General features: G+C 37.2%; 1 protein-coding gene across 6 annotated transcripts in view; it reads left to right on the plus strand.

Annotated features, from left to right (window-relative positions):
* Positions 1-23,835, plus strand: part of SCAPER (S-phase cyclin A associated protein in the ER) — a 169,542-nt gene that overhangs the window by 78,395 nt on the left and 67,312 nt on the right. For 4 of the 6 annotated variants that reach the window (XR_012776219.1, XM_075505714.1, XM_075505716.1 and 1 more), the window contains exons 22-23: positions 3,450-3,515; positions 13,546-13,675. Coding sequence is in view for 5 of the 6 variants with exons in the window: in XM_075505714.1 (XP_075361829.1) it covers positions 3,450-3,515; positions 13,546-13,675 (196 nt within the window). In the remaining variant the exon portion in view is untranslated. The remainder of the gene's footprint in view (positions 1-3,449; positions 3,516-13,545; positions 13,676-23,835) is intronic. The other 2 variants (XM_075505715.1, XM_075505717.1) reach the window with 1 other exon arrangement.

Below are 23,835 nucleotides of genomic sequence, written 5' to 3' on the forward strand. Positions count from 1 at the left end.
CTAATAATGGCACATTAGTCTTCAAAAACACAATACTTTTACAATGTGTTACTGTTTCTGATTGTTCTCCTCTTCGGATGAGCAAATCCACTCTCTGAACCACCATGTTAGAAGACACCGTTGAAACAGGATAACATATTCTTTCAGGTTTCTGATTGCTCAAGATGTAGAGTTATTCACATTACCTGTTGATTTAATGCAGTTATTGGGTCCAATTTTAATTCTTTTTCAAGAGCTGCTTCTGTTGAATTTAGTCAAAGATTTGTCAGACCTAGGAATACAAGCTCAAATAATAATTTATTAGCACTGATAGTTGAAAAACTTCTTCAGAACATTTTGAATTCTCATGTGTCATACTGCTGGGTGAGTCAGCATATTCATCATCAAAAATTATAAGTAAAACTAATAAAGGGGCATCATTTTACAAAGGTGATATACTATTGAAAAATACAGTGAACGTTTCAAAATCTAAAAGGAGTTATATTGGTGAGACATGAAAGTCATGTTCATTAAGCTTGTTTTTAGTTTTAAAGGGTGACTAAACTTTTCAATGGGATTACTGACCTTGGAGATAACAGAGTTAAACTGAAGTTTTCACCATGAGTTTTCTAATGTGTTAACTTTTAGAGTTACAAAGTAACAAAATACTTACTAATAAAAAATGTCCAGTAGCAATATGAAGCAAAAGTTGTTCCGTGGAATTGCAAACAACAAATTGATGAGGGGAAAAAAAAATCCATTTGGGAAATGAATTGTAGCCATGCAAGTCTTACCAGTCTTCTACAGTTACTATAATTGACACTTGAGTAATAGCAATAGGCGTAGTAATGACAAATACTGCCTGCATGTTCCTGCATGTAAGCCTATTACTGGTGAGGTGGGGAGGTTTTCTATGTTCAGAAGATGAAAGAGGATTATCTTAAGTTATGTGACTAAAGCAATTAAAGCAATAACCTCAGAATTACAATATGAAATACTAAATTAAATAATCTACGTAATGTCTACTATGTTTCTGCCCAACAGTCTGGACAGTACTACCACCAGATGACTGGGAGTTTACTGCTCAAAATCAACTCAAAACTTAAGTGGAGTATATAGTTAAAGTACTTAATAATTAATTTATTGAGGGTGGTTGGAAGGTGAAGAGCATTTGATGTCGATCATTCACATAGTTTCAAAGGTGTTAGCAGATTATCTACAAATGATGTTTTAGTACATATTTGCAACTATTCCTCTTCTCTACAAAAAGAAATAGTTTTAACAAACCCCCTTATACCTCAAGACTTAAAATTATATATTCATTTCAGTTTCTAGGAAGCTGTGATATTTTGAACTTGGAAAAAATAAATAACTGCATGCAAATAGGTTCCTGTTGCTTTCCTGAGTTTCTGTATCTTAAATCACTACTACAGTATCAAAGCAATGAAGGGCAGAGGTGAATGAGGGGACAAATGGTGATCAATGGGTTATTAGATACGTTGAGAAGTTTTGTTAGTCTTGATTATATTTATAACCCTAAGCCATTAAAGTGGTGCTATAGTAACAACTGATATATAGCTAAGTAAATTATCTCAGGTTAACGTGTATCTGCTGCTAGTAGAAGAATACTTCGGGACCTACAAGGCAAAAGGAGGCTTGATGAAAGCTAACCTCAAGCAATAGAGGTGTAGTTGCCAGCTACAAAGTATATACAGTTGAGATATGCTTTGCAATGGATTTAAAGCACTCCAGTCATGTTCATTTCGTAACATATTTTAGGTGATTATTCATGTTTGACTGACTTGTCTGTACAAAACTGAAAGCTGAAATGTGTTGTTTCTGGGTAAGAGGCAGGAAAGAAGGCAAAAGGTTAATAAAGGAATCTCACCTTCATGTTTAATACTAAATTCAGTTATGATTAATAGTTTTATTGATGATCCACAAATCAGAGCTAGTGGTAATGTAACAATATTTGCATGTAGCGTAGGTTGTATAGGTTAAGCAAGTCAAGGGAAAATTTGAGTAGCTGTGGAAAACTTGATCCTCTTGGGTGAAGTATATGTATCTGAGAAAAATAAGAGGAATTAAGTCTTTACTAAACCTTTTTTTTTTTCAGTGCAGCAATGAAACACACTTCCCATTGGCAGCCATTGTCAAAATCTTAGATTTGAAAAAAACAATTGCACATTTGTAACGTTGTCAAGAATGTCAACTGACAGCAGTTAATATTCAGAATACCTTGAAAATTAATAGGAAACACTGTTTTTATGGGTGAAAGTTGCCCTAAGGCAGATTTTTTTTCTAATTCTGTCCTGAAGGGCTTTTGACATTTTCCTCTGGGGCTTGTGTGGGTGCTTTTGGTAGAGACAGACAGATCAGATAGCTAATCACAGATTTAGTCCAGCGTGCCAGTTAAGTTTCCTTCAGGTGTGTGTACAGTTTATTTTTCAGAATTTTCCAAGCCATGAATGATGTTGTCCCTTGTTCATCTGAGAACACAACCTCAAGAGGCTTGAACAGTGGATCTCCCTGAAATTCCTAGAGATCCGTGTTGCATCTGTGAAGTCTTCATTTCAGAATAAAAATCAAAAGAGCAATTTTAATGGATCAAACATTTTTTTAACAGCTAAATGCTTTTACTGCCTGTTGAATGTTTTTTCATCACAGGGCCCTGTCTCTGAGAATTGAATTTTTCTGCATCACTCTAGTGTCTGGATTAGTTTTACTTTGTGTGTGTGTGTGTGTGTATGTATGTCGTTATAAAAGGTTACAGGGTTGCCACTGTGCATCCTGTTTTGGTTGATTAGCTGGTGAGGATTTTCACCTGTTGGCACAGGCTGGCTGGAGTCAAAACAAGCAGTGGGAAAAAAAGTCTCGTCTCCCTCTTCCTACTTTTTGGCATGTGGCCAGTGTAAATAATACTTTTACAGGACTAAAGAGGTTTGTGTTTCTATTTCCAGCAGTAAAACACTCATTCGTGGAGGTATTTACTTCTATGCTGTATGCCTAACAAGGTTCATTATGTTACAATACAGCCATTAGTTACATAAAAAAATACTCCTGAACCTGTAAATATAACAAAGTATTTGTATGTTAATTATAATCTCTGTGATGTGATCTTCTGATCTGCACTACATGTCTAAATCACTAATATTTTCATCAGATGAATGTGATAATTTTATATTAAGCAATAGGTTACTGCAGTTGTATATATCACTTGTACCATTTTCTACCATTGGGAAAGTCAAATATACCGTTTGTGTACTGATGTTCTAAAGTAGTACTACTAATTGTAAATTGTTAATGGCCAATAGTTAAGCATCAGTATGGATTATGACAGGGCAGAATTGACAGAAATGCCATGTGTTACTATGAAATAGAAAAAACTCAAAGGTTAGAATTATCTTGCTGGTATTACATACTGTACATTTTAGACAATAGGCAATAATAATTAATATTTTCTCCTCCAGGGCAAAGGAATATGAGAGTTTGATGGAAGCAAAAAATGCTGTCTCTGATTCCCCATTTAAAGCCAAGTAAGCATTTAACTTTATATTTTAGACATATACTTTTTCTTTCCTTGTCTGTAGCAAAGTGTTTCTGAAATTTCGAGTGGAGCAGGTGTGGTAAGGTTCCCACTCAATTTTGAATTACAGATCAGTTTCTAATACAAAAGGTCAGACCTTATAAATGCAACTTCTGAAGGCACTGTATATCGTAAACCCTGTAAGATACAACAGTAAAGAGAACATATGCTCATCCTTTTCTTACCTGGAAGCAAGAAGGTTCCAGCTTTGTACTTCAAGACTGATGGTAAAAATTCAGCACTGGAGTTCTGGGACTGAAAATCTTGTGTTTGGCCTCTATTTGGTCAGAAACAAAGGTTCATAAGGTGAAAGCACAGATATTTTAATGCATGGATGTCTTAATCGGGCATTGAGCTTTTTTAAGACTAGACCTTTTAGTATCTATAAGGCACAGATGAAAACAGTGGATGGTAAGATTAAAACAAGACCTATCACTGACAAATTCCTCCTCCTTAGTTTGAGACTGAAAATCAAAAGCAATCACTGCTCAGCTTTTGCTTTCTGATTCTATTGAAACTGGTTGGCAAAAGATGCAGACTATTTGGATTTCCAAAAAGCTTTTGACAAGGTCTCTCACCAAAGCTTTTAAAAGAAACTATATAGCTGTAGCATAAATGGAAATAAGTTAAAAAACTGAAAAGAAGTGGAGTATATGATCAGTCCTTGCAGAATAGGGAGGTTACCAGTAGAGTCCTGCAGTCCAATGATGTTCAACATATTCACAAGTGACTTGGAAAAAGAGGGCAAGCAGTGAGGTGACACAGTTTGATGATGATGATGATGCAAAGATATTCAGGATAGTAGGGACAAAAGCTGATACTGAATGATAGTTTTGAAGAGAGTGAGTGACTGGGCAGTAAAATGGCAGGTGAAATCCAGTGTATATTAAGTGCTACACAATGGAGGGGGAAGGCAGAACTCAATTATATCTTCACATACAAAGTGTGGGCTTTGAACTTACAGAAGTGATAGGTAGTTCCAAGAAAATATCAGCTCAGTACTCTTAGCAGTTAAAGGCAATCCTTTGTTATAATTATTTGGAAGGGAGCAAAAACAGAACAAAGAATGTCATTATGTACAAATGCCAGGGTCATCTACATCTTTTGAATACTATGTGCAGTTCTGGTTCTTCATCTCGGAAAAGGTATGCTAGAATTGTTAAAGATTCAGAGAAGGGAGGAAAGGAAATCAGTAATGATTTCTGGTATAACTTCTGTATTAGAGATTAAGTAAACTAGTACTTCTCATTCTGGAGGAAAAGTGATAATGGGAGGAAGTTTTAATGGGGATACGTTACAGAGATCTACAAGGTCGTAAATGGCATGGAAAAGATGGGTGTTGATTGTTTGCTATACTTCCTGGTACCAGAATGAGGGAGCACAGAATGAAGATGGAGACAGGGTCAAAAGAAACCAAACACAGTGATTCTTAATGCAGTGTGCAATTAGTTGTATGGAACTCATTGACAAAAAATCACACAGATGCTAAAAGTTTACCTGCATTACTGCAGTTCTAGGAAACTACATCCAGCCCAAGAGATTCCTAAGCTGAAAATGGTGACAAGAAACAGATTAGTAAAGAGGATTATGTATGCTTGTCCTGTTCTTAATGTTCCTGAGACACCCATTTACAGTTCTTTGTTAAACAGGACAGTGGTCAGATGGTATGCCTTTCTTACAGTCATGTACATGAAGTCTGTGGCAGGTCAGTCAAGAGGCTGTGGTGTCTCAATAGTTGGATTCAAATACTTTCATCCTAAAATTATGACTACTTTCCAGTTTGGAGATATTTGTCTTCAGAGTGAGGTAATAACCTGTACCAGATCCTGTATGTTTTGTGGTTGCTTCTGTCACTCCTAAATTGCTGATATACTTGAAGGTAGCATTTTTTTATCAGTTACTGTTGGTTAAGATGTTCAGATCCTTGCTGTTAGGCTTCCTTGGTTGAATATACAGCTAGCCTATATGCCTTATCTTTCACATAGTCTTTTCAATGGTTTGAAAACCAGCTGCTGAATCTCAGTATATATTTTAAAGTAATAAAAATCCATCACTGAGGTTTGACATAAGAAAACGAAATATCTCCACCAGATGGCACACCTGCATAAACACATTGGGGAAGAAGGTTGTGTTGTTGGCTTCGTTTCTTAATAATCAGCACTTCAATTTTCAAGATTAGTTTCATGGCAGATTAAGACTTTTAGATTTGTAGCTTCTGTGTTTTGCTTTTCTTTGCTAACAGAAAATAAAAAATTAGGGTCTAGTTGTCATAAAGTGGAAATGTGGGGTGTTTGAGTCACTCTGAAAATACTGATAAGCTGTAGTGCTGCTTCTTCAATTTCTTTCTGACTTCTGATTATCAGTGGTGTAATTTGATCAGTTATGTCTCAATTGCAGTGCAACAGCAAGTCAGTTTGGTTTGGTTTTTTTTTCGTAATCTCTTGAGTGATTCTGAATTTACCATTTTAATTTCTGTTTACTTAATGAAATGCTAGTGTGCTTTCAGGCAGAATCTTTTGTTCCATCTGCTTTCTAATTTTCCTCCTTTATTGCCTCTGTTAGGGCTGTACCCTTTCAGATGTGAACTAGTGTGATGGCCACTGTGTACCTCACTTTCATCACACATCTTCTGGGAGATTTCATGCAGTCTTCATGTAGAAATCTAGTGATCTAGCAGATCCTTACATATAAATTTTTAGAACATAGTTTCAGATATCATAGTTACAGTTATTTCCAAAACTACACAACTTTTTACCTACCGTCAGGGCTCAAATGTTTGCAAGCTTCTTTGATATTGAGGGGGTAGCAATGGAAGCTCAAGTATGAACCGACTTTTTAAGAAGAAATAGAGGACTATCTGTGAGTCAACCAGAAGCCCAGTTTATTTCTATTACAATTTGTTTACTCTACACAATACATTAAAAAAATTGAAGAAGGATAGGGAAGGGTATTTTTATCTCTCCCTTTAAAGGAAAGGATGAGAGGACAAGACATTTCATGAGGCAAGAGTTTTAGCCCAGACCATATCTGTTTACATGGAAAAACATACTAATACAGGAAAAAATAATAGGAAAACACCTTTTTAACAGAACTAAGTACAGGGTCCTGCCTAACCAAGAACAGTAGGAAGAAGAATCAGCTGAAAGAAACAAACAATAGTAGATCTCCAGTGAAACATTATTACATTGAGAAGCTATGAAAATAGTTAGACTATTGGCTTTTTAGGCAGAACACAGTGTACTGTACTATGAGCTACTATTAACTGCTACTGTACCTGGCTGAGAGAGAGCAAACTCTTGCCAATACTAGGAGTCTTAACAGCTATCTGACACATGCTCTCCGGAGATCTGCAAAGTTATTGAGAAAAGTCACGTCACGGAATGAAGTGGGTAAAAACTGAGGGTGCTAAGTGTGTTCTTTGTGGTCAAAACATATGCCAGTACTTTTTGTTTATTCCAAAGGAAGGTTTGAGATATTCAGATTGGAGTGGAAGTATACTAATGAACAGAAAATACTTTTTACCTTAGTGGGCGGTGGAATTTAAAAATGAAAAAGGTTTTTTTAAATTCCATTTAAAATGTGACAGAATCGGAAGATTTATTTATTTGCTTAACAGAAGCAAATGTGGTTTAGAATGAAATCATTAAATATAACTTCCGCTTATGCTTCCTTGCTTATACCACATTTTTTTACTCCCTCCTGTCCTCCCAAATTACTTGTGTCTTTGCAAACAACAAAAACCATTTATGGAATGCAATTTCTTATCTGATTTTAGTTCTTAGTCATGTTGTTAGTTGTTACAGAAGACAGACAGAACCCAGAATTAGTCTTTGGCAGGTAAAAAGCCTTTTTAGATCACCTTTAAGATTAAGCCACCTTAATATTATGAGACCACTGATTTCCTGCTGCAGCTGATAGATTGTTTCAGTAGTTCTTGTTAGTTCATGGTTTTCAGATTTATAAAACCTTTTATACTAAGGAAGCACTGATCCAAGTGCTTTCTAAGCTTTACATTGGTAATACACTAATACCAATAAGCAGACAAGGTTTATCCTGCTTTGATAGACATAGTATACATACCTCTCTCAGTTTCAGAGTACTGAATCTGATTCCTGAGTGGGATTGTGAAAGGCTCTAAGTAGTTCTTTTTTAGAAACAAGAGTTTTAGAAGATGTCCGTAACAGATTTTTTTTGTTTGTTTTTTAGTATCTGTTAAAAAAAATTGTGTCCCTTAATGTGTGGGGGGAAATAATTCCAAGTATTGCCTTATTTGGTAGGTATTTTGCTCTCTGAACTATTTCATGTGGTGAGAGGGACTTTCGAGGAAAAGAACTACAGACATTCTCACCTGGGAGCAGCCAGTCTGTTGCTCCCTGGCCTCTCTCCACTGTGCATTAACTGGTTGGTCACTGGTGGCGCTTAGGTAATTTCATAAATGCTGGTGGATTTGTAGTATTAATTCGTATTCTCTGGGAACTGATCTGAACATAATTATTTAGTGTCCAGCCTGTTAAGTTAGCCTGTCAAAAGGTGTGTCGGTGATGGCTCTTTCTCTTTGCAGCATTCTCTGGTGTCCACCAGAGCACATTTTTAAAAGGGGAGGAAAACATTTTCACAAAGTTAGTGTTGTTTACATCTACTTAGTAGCTTCTAATCTGAAGGCCATATATTTCAGTGTTAAAGCAATCTGCAGGTAGCAAAGTGTAACTGTCATCCTTTAATACAAGCAGGGAAAATAAGGTAATGAAAGATTGCCATACGCCTAAAGGGAGTTAGCAGGATTGCAGGAAAAAAAAAATTTAACCGCCTAGTCTAATACTTCAGCCAGTCTCTCCTCATGCAAGAAGGAATTGGTTTTTTCATGTAGTTGTTTTTTTTTTTACTTACCCTTTTTTTTTTTTTTAAAAAACTATGTAAAGGGACAGTTCAGACAGTATGGAAATGGGAACCGCTATTATTCTGAAAAAGGACTGCAGCACAAGAAGAGGACAGTTAGGAAATGAAAAATTATTTCCTGTAAGAGTGTGCTGGAGAAAAGATGGGAATGTAGTGTGAAGTTTGTTCTTACAGAGGCCCAAAGCCTTTAACAATACAGTTATTTCTTATTTTCCTTATAGTATATCAGTGCATTCCCAAGATAAATTTACCTTGTAGGTTTTCTTGGTGTAGTAGGCTAGGGTCCAGTTAGGCCAGTTATAAGATATTATACCAAAATACTGATTACTGGAAAAAAATCAAGATAATCTCTGAAGCTGGAAGTATTTGTGCAGACAGCTATGTGAACTATAGAAGATCCGAAGTGTAAATAAAATAAAATTCAATTAAACTTTAAAAAAAGATAAATACCTGCTTTATGATTGGGTTGATGGTACATTTTATCTTCAGAGAATTGTTAGAGCATTCTTATAGGAATTCAAATAAATAAATTCAGAAAATAATCTTTACAGGAATTTTTCGTAATTTTTCAGATAGCTTCCATTTCAAAAACTAAAGAAGGTGTGTGAAGCTGCAGATTTTGATGTTTCGTGTCTAGCAGTGCTTGGGACTATGTCAAGATGTAGAACAGTGTTTTCCATTGTGCACGTAGAGCGATCCGGGTATGCCACATGTGCCACCATATGTATTAATTTTACTGCAGGGGGTCAAACTGCAGGCAGTACAGAATAGTGCAGGGGCTGTACGTTGCTTTAAGAGGATACAGCATAACTCCCTGTTTCGGGCTGGGCAGGAACTGCCACAGACTTTCTCAGTTCTCTCCAGGCACAGCCTGCATCAGGAAGAATTGGGGCTGTGTGTCCGGCTGGCATCTGGCCGCCCTCGGCAGGAGTGTATGGGAGGAGTAACCGCTCCTTCCGTACAGGAACTGCACAGAATCCAGCGCTCTGCCCGGTTGTACTAATCCTTCCTTGCATACATTCAGTGTGCAGCCAAGAAATCACGGATTTAAATGTGGTAGTGCTGAAATACGTTGATGTTACTATTTCAGGGCTTTTTTTCTGGAGATGAAATGTGGCCTATAAATATTAACAGAGATCTTTTTCCTTTAGCTTATACAATATATTAAACCTGCTAAAAATATTTAGCCAACACTAAAAAGCAAACCTTAATTCATACAATACTTTGTTTTAATTTTGTTTATATATTTGCTATATAAACCTTTAATATGAATATCCCTCATTCTCCCATTTGCAGCGCAAAAAGATCAGATAATGTATTTGTATTTGCTGAACATACTATCTATTAAAGTTTACGTTATGGTAATGTTCCAAGACCAATCAGTGCCTTATGTCCTGTATGATATTTCTTCTGCATTCTGAGTTATCTGTTTGTGGGCAATACTAAAATCTTAATTAGTGAGATGTAAATAACTTTAGATAAAAAGACATTAACTTTAACTTTCCCTTTCCCAGTAAATTTTCAGTTATTTATCATTCCCTCTATGGCATAGTAAGAACTGGAGGAATGCAAATTGGGGGACAGAAGGAAGAGTAAATAATCGTCTTGAAATGTTTGGATTTGGACTCAGTAGTATTTCCACGTAGTCACTGGATCAGGTGTTGATACCATGCTCTATTAATCTACAGTGCATACAAAGAGTGTCCAAGGAGTACAATATGTACAAAGAGTTCTGTCTTTCCAAATCCATTCATAGTAATGATAAACTGTATATGCAAGCACAAGTCATCTTGCATAGATTTCTAGTCCTTTGAAACAGTCCTAAAATTATTCTTATTTCTCTGACACTGCCAAGAAGTCAGTTGTGCTGGTTTTGGCTGGGATAGAGTTGATTTTCTTCACAGTAGCTAGTATGGGGCTATGTTTTGGATTTGTGCCGAAAACAGTGTTGATAACACAGGGATGTTTTCATTACTGCTGAGCAGTGCTTACACAGAGTCAAGGCCTTTCTGCCTCTCACACCACCCCACCAGCGAGTAGGCTGGGGGTGCACAAGGAGTTGGGAGGGGACACAGCTGGGACAGCTGACCCCAACTGACCAAAGGGATATTCCATACCATATGACGTCATGCTTAGCCTATAAAGCTGGGGGAAGAAGAAGGACGGAGGGGACGTTTGGAGTGATGGCATCTGTCTTCCCAAGTAACTGTTATGCATGATGGAGCCCTGCTTTCCTGGAGATGGCTGAACACCTGCCTGCCCATGGGAAGGAGTGAATGAATTCCTTGTTTTGCTTTGCTTGTGTGCGCGGCTTTTGCTTTACCTATTAAACTGTCTTTATCTCAATCCACGAGTTTTCTCACTTTTACCCTTCCAATTCTCTCCCCCATCCCACCCGGGGGGAGCAAGCAAGCGGCTGTGTGGTGTTTAGTTGCCGTCTGGGGTTAAACCACAACATCAGTATAAAGGATATTAACATAGAATAATTTCTCGAAGTTTCATTAGGTGGGAGGATGGAGTTTTTATTTGCCTTCTCTCCCCCATGTGATCACATAGCATACGTTACCTATTTTTGGCAGACAACCAAAGGATATGAAGATGTAAGAGGTAATTCTTTAATGTGACAGAACTGAAAATTTATTCTTCATGTTTCTATTCATCACATTCTTCATGTGATGCTGAACACACACTTAAAAAGTTTGAATTTTGGTAAAAGTGTCCAGAAAGACTTTTAGAAGAAACAGAAAGCTGGAAGCTTTTCCTTGAGAGCTAACGTATTGTACAGCATTTTTTTTTAACTGAGGACAGAAACTGAATGTGACATTTAACGTATGTAGCATCTTTATAGACTGAAGACAAAGAAAGGGAATTTGTCAACAGAAGTAACAATGTAATATGATTAATTTCTGTTTGAGTCCTTGTGAGTAGTATTTTGAGAAACCTTAATTGTTTTGTTTGCTGATGCCTGATGCAGATTAGGAAGGTCCCCTTCTTTAGCCTCTGTGGTTAATCCTGATGGAATTCCATTCCTCTGATGTTAAATGAAGCAAATGGAAACCTGTCTTGCTGTCTTCTGTCAGGTGAAGTTACAATGTAATGTGTTGGGTTTTTTTCAGTGCTTTATATATGCTTTAATCATGGAATTTGGGTAGATGTTTCGAAGAGAGACAGTCTTTATTTTTGCTTAATGCGCTAGGGTGTTGCCAAGGCGATAGCCATTCTAAATCACATTCTATGAGAATACCTGAAATACTGTGCTTCTAGATCATCTTCCTGGACTGCAGCAATTCGACTTTTCATTGGTGCTGCAATCTACTCCTTATGCTCAGCAGAGTTAGTGGTCATCTGATTTGCTGCCCAAGTCCTGCAGTTACTTGTGTTTTGGCTTTTCATTTTCTTTCCCACTTTAGCTCGTGGCTTACTGAGTTAGACAGAGGTTTCCTCCAACTTCATTTTTCACAGAGGAAATAGCAGTGCATAAAACCTCATCAGGATGTAATCTCCCTTTATTTTTCTTGTCATAGGAAAATCTTGACTGAATGTTAGTGGATTCAGCTGACCAGATGATAAGAAGTCCAAGACTCAAAATTCTGCAAATCATTTTTGTTTGTACTTTAAAAACATATATGTATTTTCAGAGTCTCGTGAAAGCTTTAAAGAAAGCTCTTAATTTTTTCAAAGAAAAGGTACAGAGTACCTGTTTCCTATTGATTAAGTGGAAACTCTCTATTCTTGCCCCAAATGAATATTCTGATTTTTTTTTTTTTTTTTTAAATACACGTGACTGTCACAGTACATTCCCCAGCCATTCTGTCTCCTTTCTCGCCTCTCGGAGACTCGTTAATGTAATTTGCTCTTTGCCATTACTCTGTGGTCACTTCATGAATGCTTTCTGGCCCTTTTACACTGATGATCTCCCATTTTATGATAAGCATTGATACCCTACCCCTCTCTTTTCCTTCCTATAGCGCTATGTTTGCTTCTAGTCACAACAGTATTTCTCCTACTCATGAGGCTCAGTTACCAGCTTCATCCCACTTACAGTACAAATTGCTCAATAGATCAAACCAAAGGTCCACCAAACGGTGAGCTTGTCATTAAGAGCAGCAAGTAGCAGATATTAAGGCAATGGTTAACAAATACATGGCAAGTACTGAATGATACTTCCTCCCTACTTCTCTCAGTCTCCAGTTAAGGGACTCTAGCATTTATATCATCTGCCTTAAGGCATCTACAGATGTAGAAGTCTACATCTGAGCTAGTTACTGACTTCACATTCAGGGCAAGGAAGGATACATTATGACTGTGTTTTGACTGTTTTATTTTAGACCTTAGGATGAGATGAATGGTGCCTTGGAACTGCATATTTCTCCTTGCTGCCTAGCAGAAGAGCATAGGTGAATAGCCCAGATGTAGATGTGTAAAATTGAAATGAATCCTAACCCATGTGTGTCTACATCTCTCCCACCTCTGCATTTTGGCTTCATTACTGACCCTCATTAATAAAATGCCCTTTCTGAGGTAGTCTGCAAAGTCACTACTTTTCACTTATTCAAATAGCCCTAAAGAGCCATTTCTTTTATGATGCCTATAAGAAATTAGCCAAGTAGTCTGCTGTTCTATTTCCCTTACTCATCTCAAGAGCAAACTACTCGGCTAAGTGGGTGGAAAGGATTGAATGATGGAAGAAAAGGAGGATGAAATCATGTTGAAAATGAAGATGGCAAAAACTAGCAGAATAATCTGCGGAGGGAGAATAGGGAAATTAAGTCTATGGAACAACAACAGAAACAAACATGTAGCTAATAAAGAAGCACCTTTATGGCTGTACTATTCACACAATTTCTATGCCATTTCCCTGCAAAAGTAGATAGTGAAATTTCATAGACACTCTAAGCTGACAGTATCTCCTTGCTGTATTGCCTATTTTACGCGCTGTTCAGTATAGATGGTGATAATACTTTTACACAGATTTTTCATGATTGCTTTATTGAAATTCAGTTAGAGTTTCATTACAAAGATGAAAGTTTACATGATCAGGAGAGTTTTTGCTTTATCTGCTCTTTGTTTTCTGTTTAATGTTGAAGGTTACAGCGATTAGCAAAAGACCTTTTAAAGCACCTCCAAATGCAGGATAGCTGTTCGTTGGGGAACAACAAGGTTTCTGCTCTGGACAGGACTTTAGGAGAGATCTCTCGTATTCTGGAAAAAGAGGTATTGTGACTGTTACTATATAACTTATGATTAACCTATAAACTGTGTTGCCCTCAAATATCATCACTTTGGATTTGGGCATGTTTTAAACATTTATTGATGAATACATGACCTCTGTGTAACAAGCAGTGTCTGCTATTACACTTTTCTGTGGTGGTTGCAGCAGTGGATGCTTTTATCTAGACATTGGATTTTATATAGGCAGTTTTGCAGAAGTGCTGAAAACATGCTTCACTGATGCTAGATAAGCTGGATAATGACAAGCTGTACTTCCACTGTATTTTCATTAGGATTGTTTTTAATCTGGGCCATTTCAGTCATCTAGTTTATAGTGCATACCCACAAACAACTACAATAAGGGGCCAAAACAGCGGAGAACAGAGGAAAGAATTGAAGCCAGCTTTGCTGTCACAGCCACCATATTGTGGCAGTTTTGAAGGAGCACAAATCTGTTGAGTTTTCCTGGAGTACAACAAAGCCTGTATTTTTTGGGGGTAGATCTTTGATGGAAGATGAAGGTATGTGCATATACATGGGCTATTTCTATGTTTTGAATTTTTTCGAAGTGCTACGTTTGTAGAACGTGTTTTTGTTTATGGTAAATATTGGATTTTTTAAATTGATAGCATAGCATTTGCATCTCTTTTGCTGTTTCATCATGGTCAGTCTGCTGCCACAGTGCTTTGTGTCTTGTAATGCATTTTTTTGCTCTATTAGGACCATGGTATTTGAGTTTTCAGCTGGAACATTATGTTCTGTTCTCTCTCTAACTATTAGAAAATAATTCTCCTTCGTATCTGTAATCAAGAAATCATGAAAATAATTTCTGAGATAAATTAATGAAATCTGAGGAGGAGGTTGCATCATTGTGGTTCAGAGTTGGTGTCTGTGAAGATGAGAGCTCTGCTTGATGTTTTTCACAGCTTAGTCAATGTGGAATACAACTGCTAATAGCATATGCTTTTAAATACTAAACGCTGCCTGGGATGCATAGGGTTCTGCCATGTATTCTGTTAGTTATTTTGCACTGCTGATCAAGTTTAATAGCATTTTTGAAAGAGTTGTGACATTTTCAAATTTTGCAGTATTTGTGTTAACAAATTAATTTTTCAATAATTATTTATTTCAAAATATAGAAATCGTGTTGTTGCATGAAGATTATAAAAAGAGGTATCTGTTTTGAAAGTTATCTAAATAATTACTGGAAACTGTAATTGGGAAGGAAGTGGTGTTGTATCAGTAGATGTTTTCTGAGATTTTTTTAAATGAGACATGAATTGCAGCTAAATGTTAATCATTAATTGTTCGTAACGTTTTACTGCTTGTTGAGTCTGCAGTGGGGAAGTAAAAGATAAATTTGACTGTATTAACAGGCATGCATTGTTTTGTTGTCAGTTTGGGTTTTTACCCCAAAACATTACCACTGAAGAAGTGTTATTATATCTGAGTGTCCTAATCAATAAGGTCAAGAAAGATTGATTTCAATAGCTGTCACTGTGTTTATGGCACAGATCGTACATAGTCATTTATAGAAGTGGATAGTAATTCTCTTGTTAACTTGCAAGTCAAGAAATCAGCAGACACATCTAACATGTCAATGGGCGGTGAAAAGAATCTTGATGGTGTCAGTCATCGACTGAGAGGAGGAGACTGACACTGTTAATTGAATTTCCCTGGAGAGCATAAAAATATACCATAATGTGGGGGGACGAATGAGGGAGTGGGAACCACACAAGCTGTCAGTGTGTGTGAGCTGATAACATTGATTTACCCTTGCTAATGGCCTGGGTTGAATAAAGAATTGCCCTGAGGGAGGACAGAGTTCACTACAATAGATCCTTGCCACTTACTAGAAATTCTTCAGGCTCAGAAGTCATCATGCAAAAGTATTATAAAATAAAATTGATCCAAAAAAGCCTCTCTTCAGTCATGCTGTGAAACATCGGATTTTTCTTTTATTAAGAGTTCACACTGACTGAAAAATGTATTTATACTGTCTCACCATGGAAATAAAGATTTGTCGTACAAAGCATGAAGTAAAATGCTGAGCTGCTGTTGGTAACAGTAAATAGGAAAAATAAATACCATTAAATTTCTCAACAGAAGGAAGGGTTATTCAGCTCATTAGAAATTCCATGACTGTACTAAAACAGCACTGAAGGGTGGGAGTATATTCTTTATGCAAACTTGAATCACAAAAAAGCCACATACGAAAGACTGGCAACCCTGTCTCACTGGGTTTTGCCTTCAGGTAGAATCGAATTAGGCTAACAATTCCTTTTTGGACTTAGTCTTCATCTGTTATGTTTCATAGTAAAGAATAAGGCTTTTTCTCACTTCTGAACTTCTTTTATAATGTGAGAACTGCATGATTATGGTGGTAAACTTGCTTTTGTTTTGCATGCCTTCCTGGTCTGCTGGACATAAGCAGATTCTGCACTTGGGGCCAAGTGATTTCACCAATATAGCAAGAAGAGTTTGTCTAAACTAAAAGGTTTTTGTATCGGCATATCCTCTAGAGAGTCAGATTTGAGAAATCCGTCTCTCAGGCAAAGCTACATCTTAACCACTGTATTTGTTTTAAGTCCTGTCTGCGTTTATTGTAGCACCTTACCTGCTTCTCATTAACACAGAATTCATAGGTGGCTGCTGGTTCACCATGTAACACAGCAAAATCTGCAACTTTCCCTTTGAATTCAATGCATGATTTGAGTGCTAATAAATGAAAGAGGAGTTGCTTTGTTTTGCTTCAAGTGGTTGTTAGATCTCCAGACACTTCTTGGTATCTCCATGTTGGCTTACTTGAATGAAGCTCTACAACTGCTCAATGTATTGCACCATATGCCAGAGAAGTATTTGCAAGTAAGCAAGTTGAAGTGCAGGTTTTGAGGATCTGACAAGGAGTATGGCCATTAATTGCATACAGCCTGTGGTTCACATGTATTTTAATTAAATAAACATAAAAGGTGCTATAAAGTCATAAACCGCAATGTCATTCCAGTTTCAAATAGATTTATATCCCTCAGGTCATGTGTCCTTGCTCCTGCTAGTAACATCAAGCAGGAGGCACAAATCCGGATGGTGTCGTCTATGCCTGGTATGCTGTCCCCAAGATGTATCTACAACATGTACTGCTAGGGTGCTGGTTTGGGTGTGCTCTAGATGATTGGAAGGCAGTCCTCGGGTTTTGTGTGTAGTCTGTCATCCCTTCTGACAGAAATCCTGGAAGGAAGTTGTATTCACTTTCACCTCTACTTTGTTTAAAAGTATACTAAAAAACCAAACACACACACACAGACACAACAGCAAAATGCATGCAAATGTTACCAGAAAGCCCTGGCCTGATGTTGGCAGATTGTCATGGGACTCTTCAAGCTCTCAATAAGATCTGATAATGCTCAGTTTAAGATCTCCTGCAAATGGGCCTTTGACGCTAAAAGAAAAACTCATGTGCCCTATTAAAGAAGGCAGAGCTGATGTTTGAAACTGCAGGGCTAAAGCAGTTTTTCTGCCACAGTTCTTTTGATTTTATACATGTTCATTCTTTGATGGGACTAATTTTACACATCCATTACCAAGGCAGCAGTGTGTGTCAGATGTGCAAGGAATCCTGGATTAACTGCTCAAGTCTGACTTGAGCACTCATACAGAAATGTCCTGTAATATGGAACGCTTTCAGAAACCAGCATATTTAAAGCTGTATATTCTATTAGTGTGACTACAGGTACAGTTTTAAGTTGCTTATGATTATATCATGTATTTCCCTCAATGTATAGAGGTGATATTTACTGATTTAGAAAAAACAAGCCCATTTTCTACTGCATAGACATTAGATGTTACACTGAGTGAAGTACATATATTTGTGAGACTATGAACCTGACCCAGGTCAGAGGTTACTGCCTCTCATACGGTCATCCTTAGACTTGCTGACAGAACATCACTTCCCTAATGTTCTTCCCAAAATTTGTTTTTAGGGGTTTTTTGGGGGTCCAGGATTTAAAAGCCCTACTTTTAAATGTTTAAAGTATTTTAGGTGATTTTGATAGGTCTGGGCTAGGCAGAGATGACAGACACCATTATTCTGAGGAATGTGGCAGGATGCTCCTTCAATAAGGAGGATGGTAACAAGCAGCTGAGGGCAGTAGCCTTTTCACCTGGCTCAGCTGCAGCTAAAACACTGCAGTTAAATCACTTTAGTTAAATTTGTAGAATACTTACATGTGACATCTAGACAAGTCCTTAATGTATCTCCCATCCTTCTGACTGGGAGTATGACACAGATTCAATATGATCATGAGGGAACCTCATGATTTTTGGAATCCAAGTGCAGCAGTTAATCTGCTTAGCTGGAATTATTTTTGTATGGTGTTTCTCATCAGACCACGAGTGAAAAAGATCTTCATCACAACACAAGTTGTAAGATTCCTTTAACTAAGTGATTTGACAGAAGATCTTACAGATGTGCTGCTGAGAAGCAGGCTGCAGCTGCAGGGGAAGGATAGAGGTTTTATAAATGTCCCAGCCTAAGCAAACTTTACAGCTGAAGCTTGCATGTCTGTCACAAGGCACAAAGCCCTAACAAACAAGATTTCACTGATTCTGATGTTCATAAAACTTTCTGTGATTTTTGTACAGTTTTGAGGATAGCTGTGTGCCTAATCTCCTTCAGGCTCTCTAGGTGCTGTAAAAATCTCAGTAAATAACAGTGGGCACAAATTAAGTTGTTAAAATGTGGAAGTAAAATGGAAGCAGGAGAATAGAAGAGGAGGCTTTTAATAAATTGTGCCATGGCACTTATAGTTACTTACCAGCTCTCTTCATACAAATCTAAAACTAGCTGCTTTTCAGTAGGCTAAGTTTCAAGATACTTATTTTTATTACTAATTCAGAATAGTATTCTTACTGGAAACAGATTTCAGGGTAAAAAATGTACTTCCTTAGGAAAGGTGTAATTTTGTACCTGAAAAATGTGTGAATCTGAGCTATTAATTGACTGCAGTGGTTTAATACTTTCTTTAAAAAAAGATCTCAATGCTTATGACCTCTAAAAAGTGCTCTCTCAGTGACCATTAATGGTTTGTTTTGTGTCAGGCAATGGTTTTGGTTTTGCGATTTTTAGATAGATTTTTCAGCCTCCTGCTTCAGCAGTCATGATGTCAGTTATTTACATTTCAGTAAAATGTTTGTCGTAGCTTTCAAATACTTGGGGACTGTAGACAGACAGTGTTTATCCCATTGTAAAGACTGTCAGAAATGGTTGGCTTTAACAACACAGTCAGGCCTGGTATTTATGTTTTATTCTCTAAACTGTCAGGCCCATTGGGTATGGTGACCATAGCCAGTGTGAAGATTAATAGACCAGTTTTTGGAAGGCACACTGAATTGCCTGGCCGGCTATGCCTGATTTTTTTTTTTTTTCTCCAGTAATACAAACTCTGAATCATCAGAAACTGAAACAATAAAATTAAAAACTGCCAGAGAACTAAGGTATGGAACAAATGCCATGTTAAATGGAACACATGTAAGCTTTTGTACCATTCACGATAAATTTCTTGAAAAATCTCTACAGAGATTTAAAATCGCTTCTCTGTGTGTGTATATGTGTATATGAAATATATATGATATGTGTATATACAGACAAAATAGATTTTAGAAGCAAATCCCCTGCTATAAATACTCAGTATTACTCAGTATTGTTACTTATTTAAGTATTTAAGAGTACAGTGGTGTTTGTGATTCCCAAACTCCTGCATTTGATTCTGGTGCTGCAAAAATTTGTGAAGCTGGCTCAAGCGCCTAGGTAGCTGCATATTTCTAGTGTAGCAGAGTAGTGTAGCCATCAAAGAGAGGATTGAAAGACACTGAATTTAATGGCTGGATTTTATTTTTCAGAAGAATAGAATTGTGGACCAGCTGAAAGGCAATGATGTATCTTTAAGCTTTCCTTGACTTGCTGGATATGGCATTATTGCTCCACATAATTTTTGGTGTTTTGAATGAGTATTAGACAAGATACTGTAATTTGATATCAAACTCTTGAAGGAAGTTTGAATTTGTAAGCTAAGCAAGAGTGACATAAATAGGTAGTGTATTTTATGCTAGATGATTTCACTGGAAAAATCAGAGTAGCTCTAAAGCGCACAGGCCATAGCTTAAGATTTGTGGCTTCTATTTCGTAATTGAAGAAAACTGTCAAGTGTGAATTAGAAGCAGCAAATTTTAAACCTAAATTTCAGCTGAAAACAATTGATCCAAGTTTAACTTAGTTCTGCTAATCAGCTAGACTCCTTAGAGGCAAGGAAGATCAGTATCTTGAAGAAAGCAGGAGTGTTAGCAGACAGCAATGATTCAGTAATCTTTTCAAAATTAATAATTCTTGTTTTGGAGCATTGAAGGGTCAGCTGAGAATAAGATGGTGGCAAAAATCTGTGGTCCTAAAAAAACCTGTGATGATTTTTTTTTTTTTCCCCACACAAAATTGTTTTGGTTGGCTTTTAAGTAGGAAAAGGAAGAGATGGAGAGAGGAAGACAATAACAGATGAGTTTGGGCACTGTGAACAGAATAAATTCCTCATTTCAGTAGCAGAGCATTTCTGTAGGCAAGCTACAGTCACTAGTTCAGCGTTAAGGATATCTACACCTCTAGAAGAAACCCAGCATAAAGTCTGATACATGGATTCATTGAGGGCTGGAGAAGTCACAGGAGGTGTCAGCTTATCTGTCACCCTCTTACTAAATCGGGAAAAGCATCTTAGGGCATTATATTTGAAAAAGGGTGAAAATTACTGTTTTAGTGAATTTACCCAAGTCACGGACTAGTGGCTTTACCCAAATTATAGCCACATTGTCTGTATTTTGTGGTCTTGTCTATATACATGCATACACACAGAGGCACGTTATCTGTATATAATTTAACACACTCAACCAACTATTGTATATAGTCTCACAACTGATGCATTTCTCAGTCTGACTGAAGCTTTAAAAAGTTATTTAACATTTATGTTTAAGCATTATTATAGTAATGAAAAGCTTGGTCAGGATGCCAAACTTTTATAGGCACATTTGTGATTGAGAGGTGTTTGTATTTTCCTTGACAGGGTGATTTCTGTGACGCAGCCCACTTCTGTTTTCTTGTTTACTTAATATGTCCCATTTCTCCACTAGAGGACACTACTGGCAGAAACAACAGCATGTCCTTTTAATCCTTAAAGTAATAAATCTATTTAGAAGTCAAATTTCGTTTTTGGAAGAAAAATGCTTACTTAAGATTTTAATTTGGTTAATACTGATATGACCTCTAAGGCCAAACATATTGCCTGCTAAATTAATTTGCATGTTAATTCTCAAAGTTCTGTGTTTAGTTATGGCTATGTTCAACACAGGCTTTAAAATATTGTTGATTTTTGTATTGGACAAACAGGCCCCAGTTTTGTTCAATTTGAGTACTCCTATTGGAGCATGCCTTCGTCTTTCTGAGATCAGGTTCAGCCATTTCTGTGGCATTTTGTGTGCCAATGTGCTTAGAAATTACAAGCTTTTTTTCCTACTGAGCTTCTCATAGCAGCATGTCTCCTGGTTTTGATGCGTTAGGATATTTACATAGGTAATCAGTATATATCCTGTCAAGACTTAAATGTGCAATCATATGGAGTGTTCTATAGGAAAAACACACGTGCACAGTATTCATTTGAAAAAAAAAAAAAAAAAAAAAAAGTAGCCATATGCCTGCAGTTAAATAGGTATATTTATGAGCCACTGTTGTTTGTGCTATCTACATTTGATACTAATCTGTAGTGCAGATCGGGATGGCCAGCCTCTAGTGCTTGAGCATCAGTTCAGCTTGGCTGCAGTGGCAGGAGTGTCACGGGACCAGCAGCAGGGCTGACCTCTGGCAGCAGCTGGCAAAGCAAATTCATGGCTGTAGATGAAAACAAGCTAGCAAAGGCCGCCAATCCCCACATCAGCCCTGCGCCCTTTCCACCTCCACCTTTGCAATGGTGCAGTTGGGACCCTGCGGAGTCACTGGTGCTGTCATGTTGTAACCTGCTGCCTTTCTCTTGTATACATGATATGTGTCTTCTGGCTCTTAGCTAGATGAAAGTTTTGATACATAATGTGTTGGTTTACACCAAAAAGCCTTCTTTTATTTTGGGCACTGGGCATTTCGTGGCGGAAGTGTTTAAAATATAAAATAAAGACTCGCACACTGTCTTAACTGTGCTTTCATCAACATTTTGGGGTTTTGCTCTTTATGAAAGCAGTTGCTGTTCTTATTTTTTATAGACAATCAGAAGTTACAAATTTAAGCTTCATTTTAGCTAAACATATGATGTATTTGTGTACAAAGAATGGATTAATTTTTTAATCTATCAATTTTCGAACTTCAGATACTACTGCAGTAGCCAGTTCCAGAGCTACAGTGATGTCACATGAAGGGAAGTCATTAATCAAATGTAAAGCTGAATTATAACAGTTTAAAAATTATTTGAAGTCCAAATCCAAACTTTATGAAGTGTGTTGAATTGCAAAACTTAAAAATAAGTCTGTTTTACTAGCTAAAACTAGAATTCAGGCCCTTGGAACTCTGTATTTTACTACCAAAAATCTAATAATTTTGCTAACACAGAAGGTAACATAGGGAATTCTGTATTTATGCTTCCTTTGTTGCAAGTGTTAGTCTAGTCTTTACCTGTCCTTAGGAAAGTACAGAACCTGAATTCAGAGCATGAACTCAGGAACTGATGAAGCAGATATAATTGATGGAAAATCTGAGATCTAAGTAACCCTCCTCAAAATTAATTCACTTCTTTAAGCCCTTTAACTGGGAGATTAGGGATTTTTAATGCATACATGTTCAGCACCGAGTGCTAGTGATGCACAGTGTCAGTAAAACATGGTTTGAAGAAGGTTCAACAGTGTTCAAAGCCTGGAGTATGGTGCATTGTACTGTATCTACCATCTTAATTACCTATGGTCCAAGCTGCTACTAGTAGTAGAAACATCACCTGATCTGATCAACTCCAGCAGTGGATTTGATAGTAATAGCACGGTGGCTGTTGAGTTCAAAGAGCAGGCTATGTGCAAACACAGGAGGAGCTCTTCGGACAGCATTTTCTACCCAACAGCCATTCCCTGTCACTGCCAGGAAGGAGTCAATAGGTCAGATGTGTGTTGTGTGTTGTAAGTTGGGCCAGGCAGCTTTATATCATCAATAATTCGTTTGCCCAGAGTTTCTATAATCTGTGGATTAACCTTTTTCTCACGATGAACATATAAATAGGAACTTGTTACTAGAGGTCAGCCACAGACTATTTTTTAACTTGTTTGCTGGAAATGGTATTAAAAGGCAAGTTCAGTTCACAGATAAGCTCTGCAGTGTACTTATTCAAAGACTATTCGGAAGTTAATTTACTGTGCACAATGTATGTAGTTGAAAACTGCTGTGTTGATTTCAGGTTCTGTGGGATGCAATTAAATGTTGTTACCTTCCAGTGCACTTCTGCTGTACTGTTTGTGGCCTTTTGCTGTCAGATCAGGCTTTTTTCCTTCTGTGTCAGTTTAGAACTAATGCATCATATCAGAATGGATATAATGCATATATATACATTCCAAGGTATGCAAAGTTTCTCCATGAAGCATTTACAGGACAAGATATGTTTTAATGTCATTAAAGTACAGACACTGATTTCTCAGTGATGAGAAAATGCCCTACACTGGCACATTTCTGCTAATCAGCAGATGCCAATTTAGAGATGATGGTAAAGTAATGACTGTTGTAGTTTCTGAAGAACTGAAGTTTTTCTTTCATTTAGCCTGATGGTATATGTATACACACACATTTTCTTGAAAGTATTCTTAAAATTCTACATCCGATTTGAGACCATCACTTCTGACTTGAGGACATATCACCTATATATGTCTTTGTTGTCTGTTCTCATGTTTGCAGTACTTCACAGACCCACATTATTAATCTGCCCTGCAGTCCTTTGTTGCTGTCCTGTAGATGGGGTAATGGGCAAATAGTCCAAGAGGTTATAAGAGAGTACCCAAGGCAATCTGGGTGAAAGCTGTGTTTAGGGTTCAAGTGCCCTTGACTGCACTACAGGTCTTTAAACAACTGTAGCTCCCTCTCTTTATGTCTTCTCCCACATAATTTTAAT

Source organism: Mycteria americana, chromosome 6 (genome assembly GCF_035582795.1).
Source record: "Mycteria americana isolate JAX WOST 10 ecotype Jacksonville Zoo and Gardens chromosome 6, USCA_MyAme_1.0, whole genome shotgun sequence".
NCBI classification, from domain to species: domain Eukaryota; kingdom Metazoa; phylum Chordata; class Aves; order Ciconiiformes; family Ciconiidae; genus Mycteria; species Mycteria americana.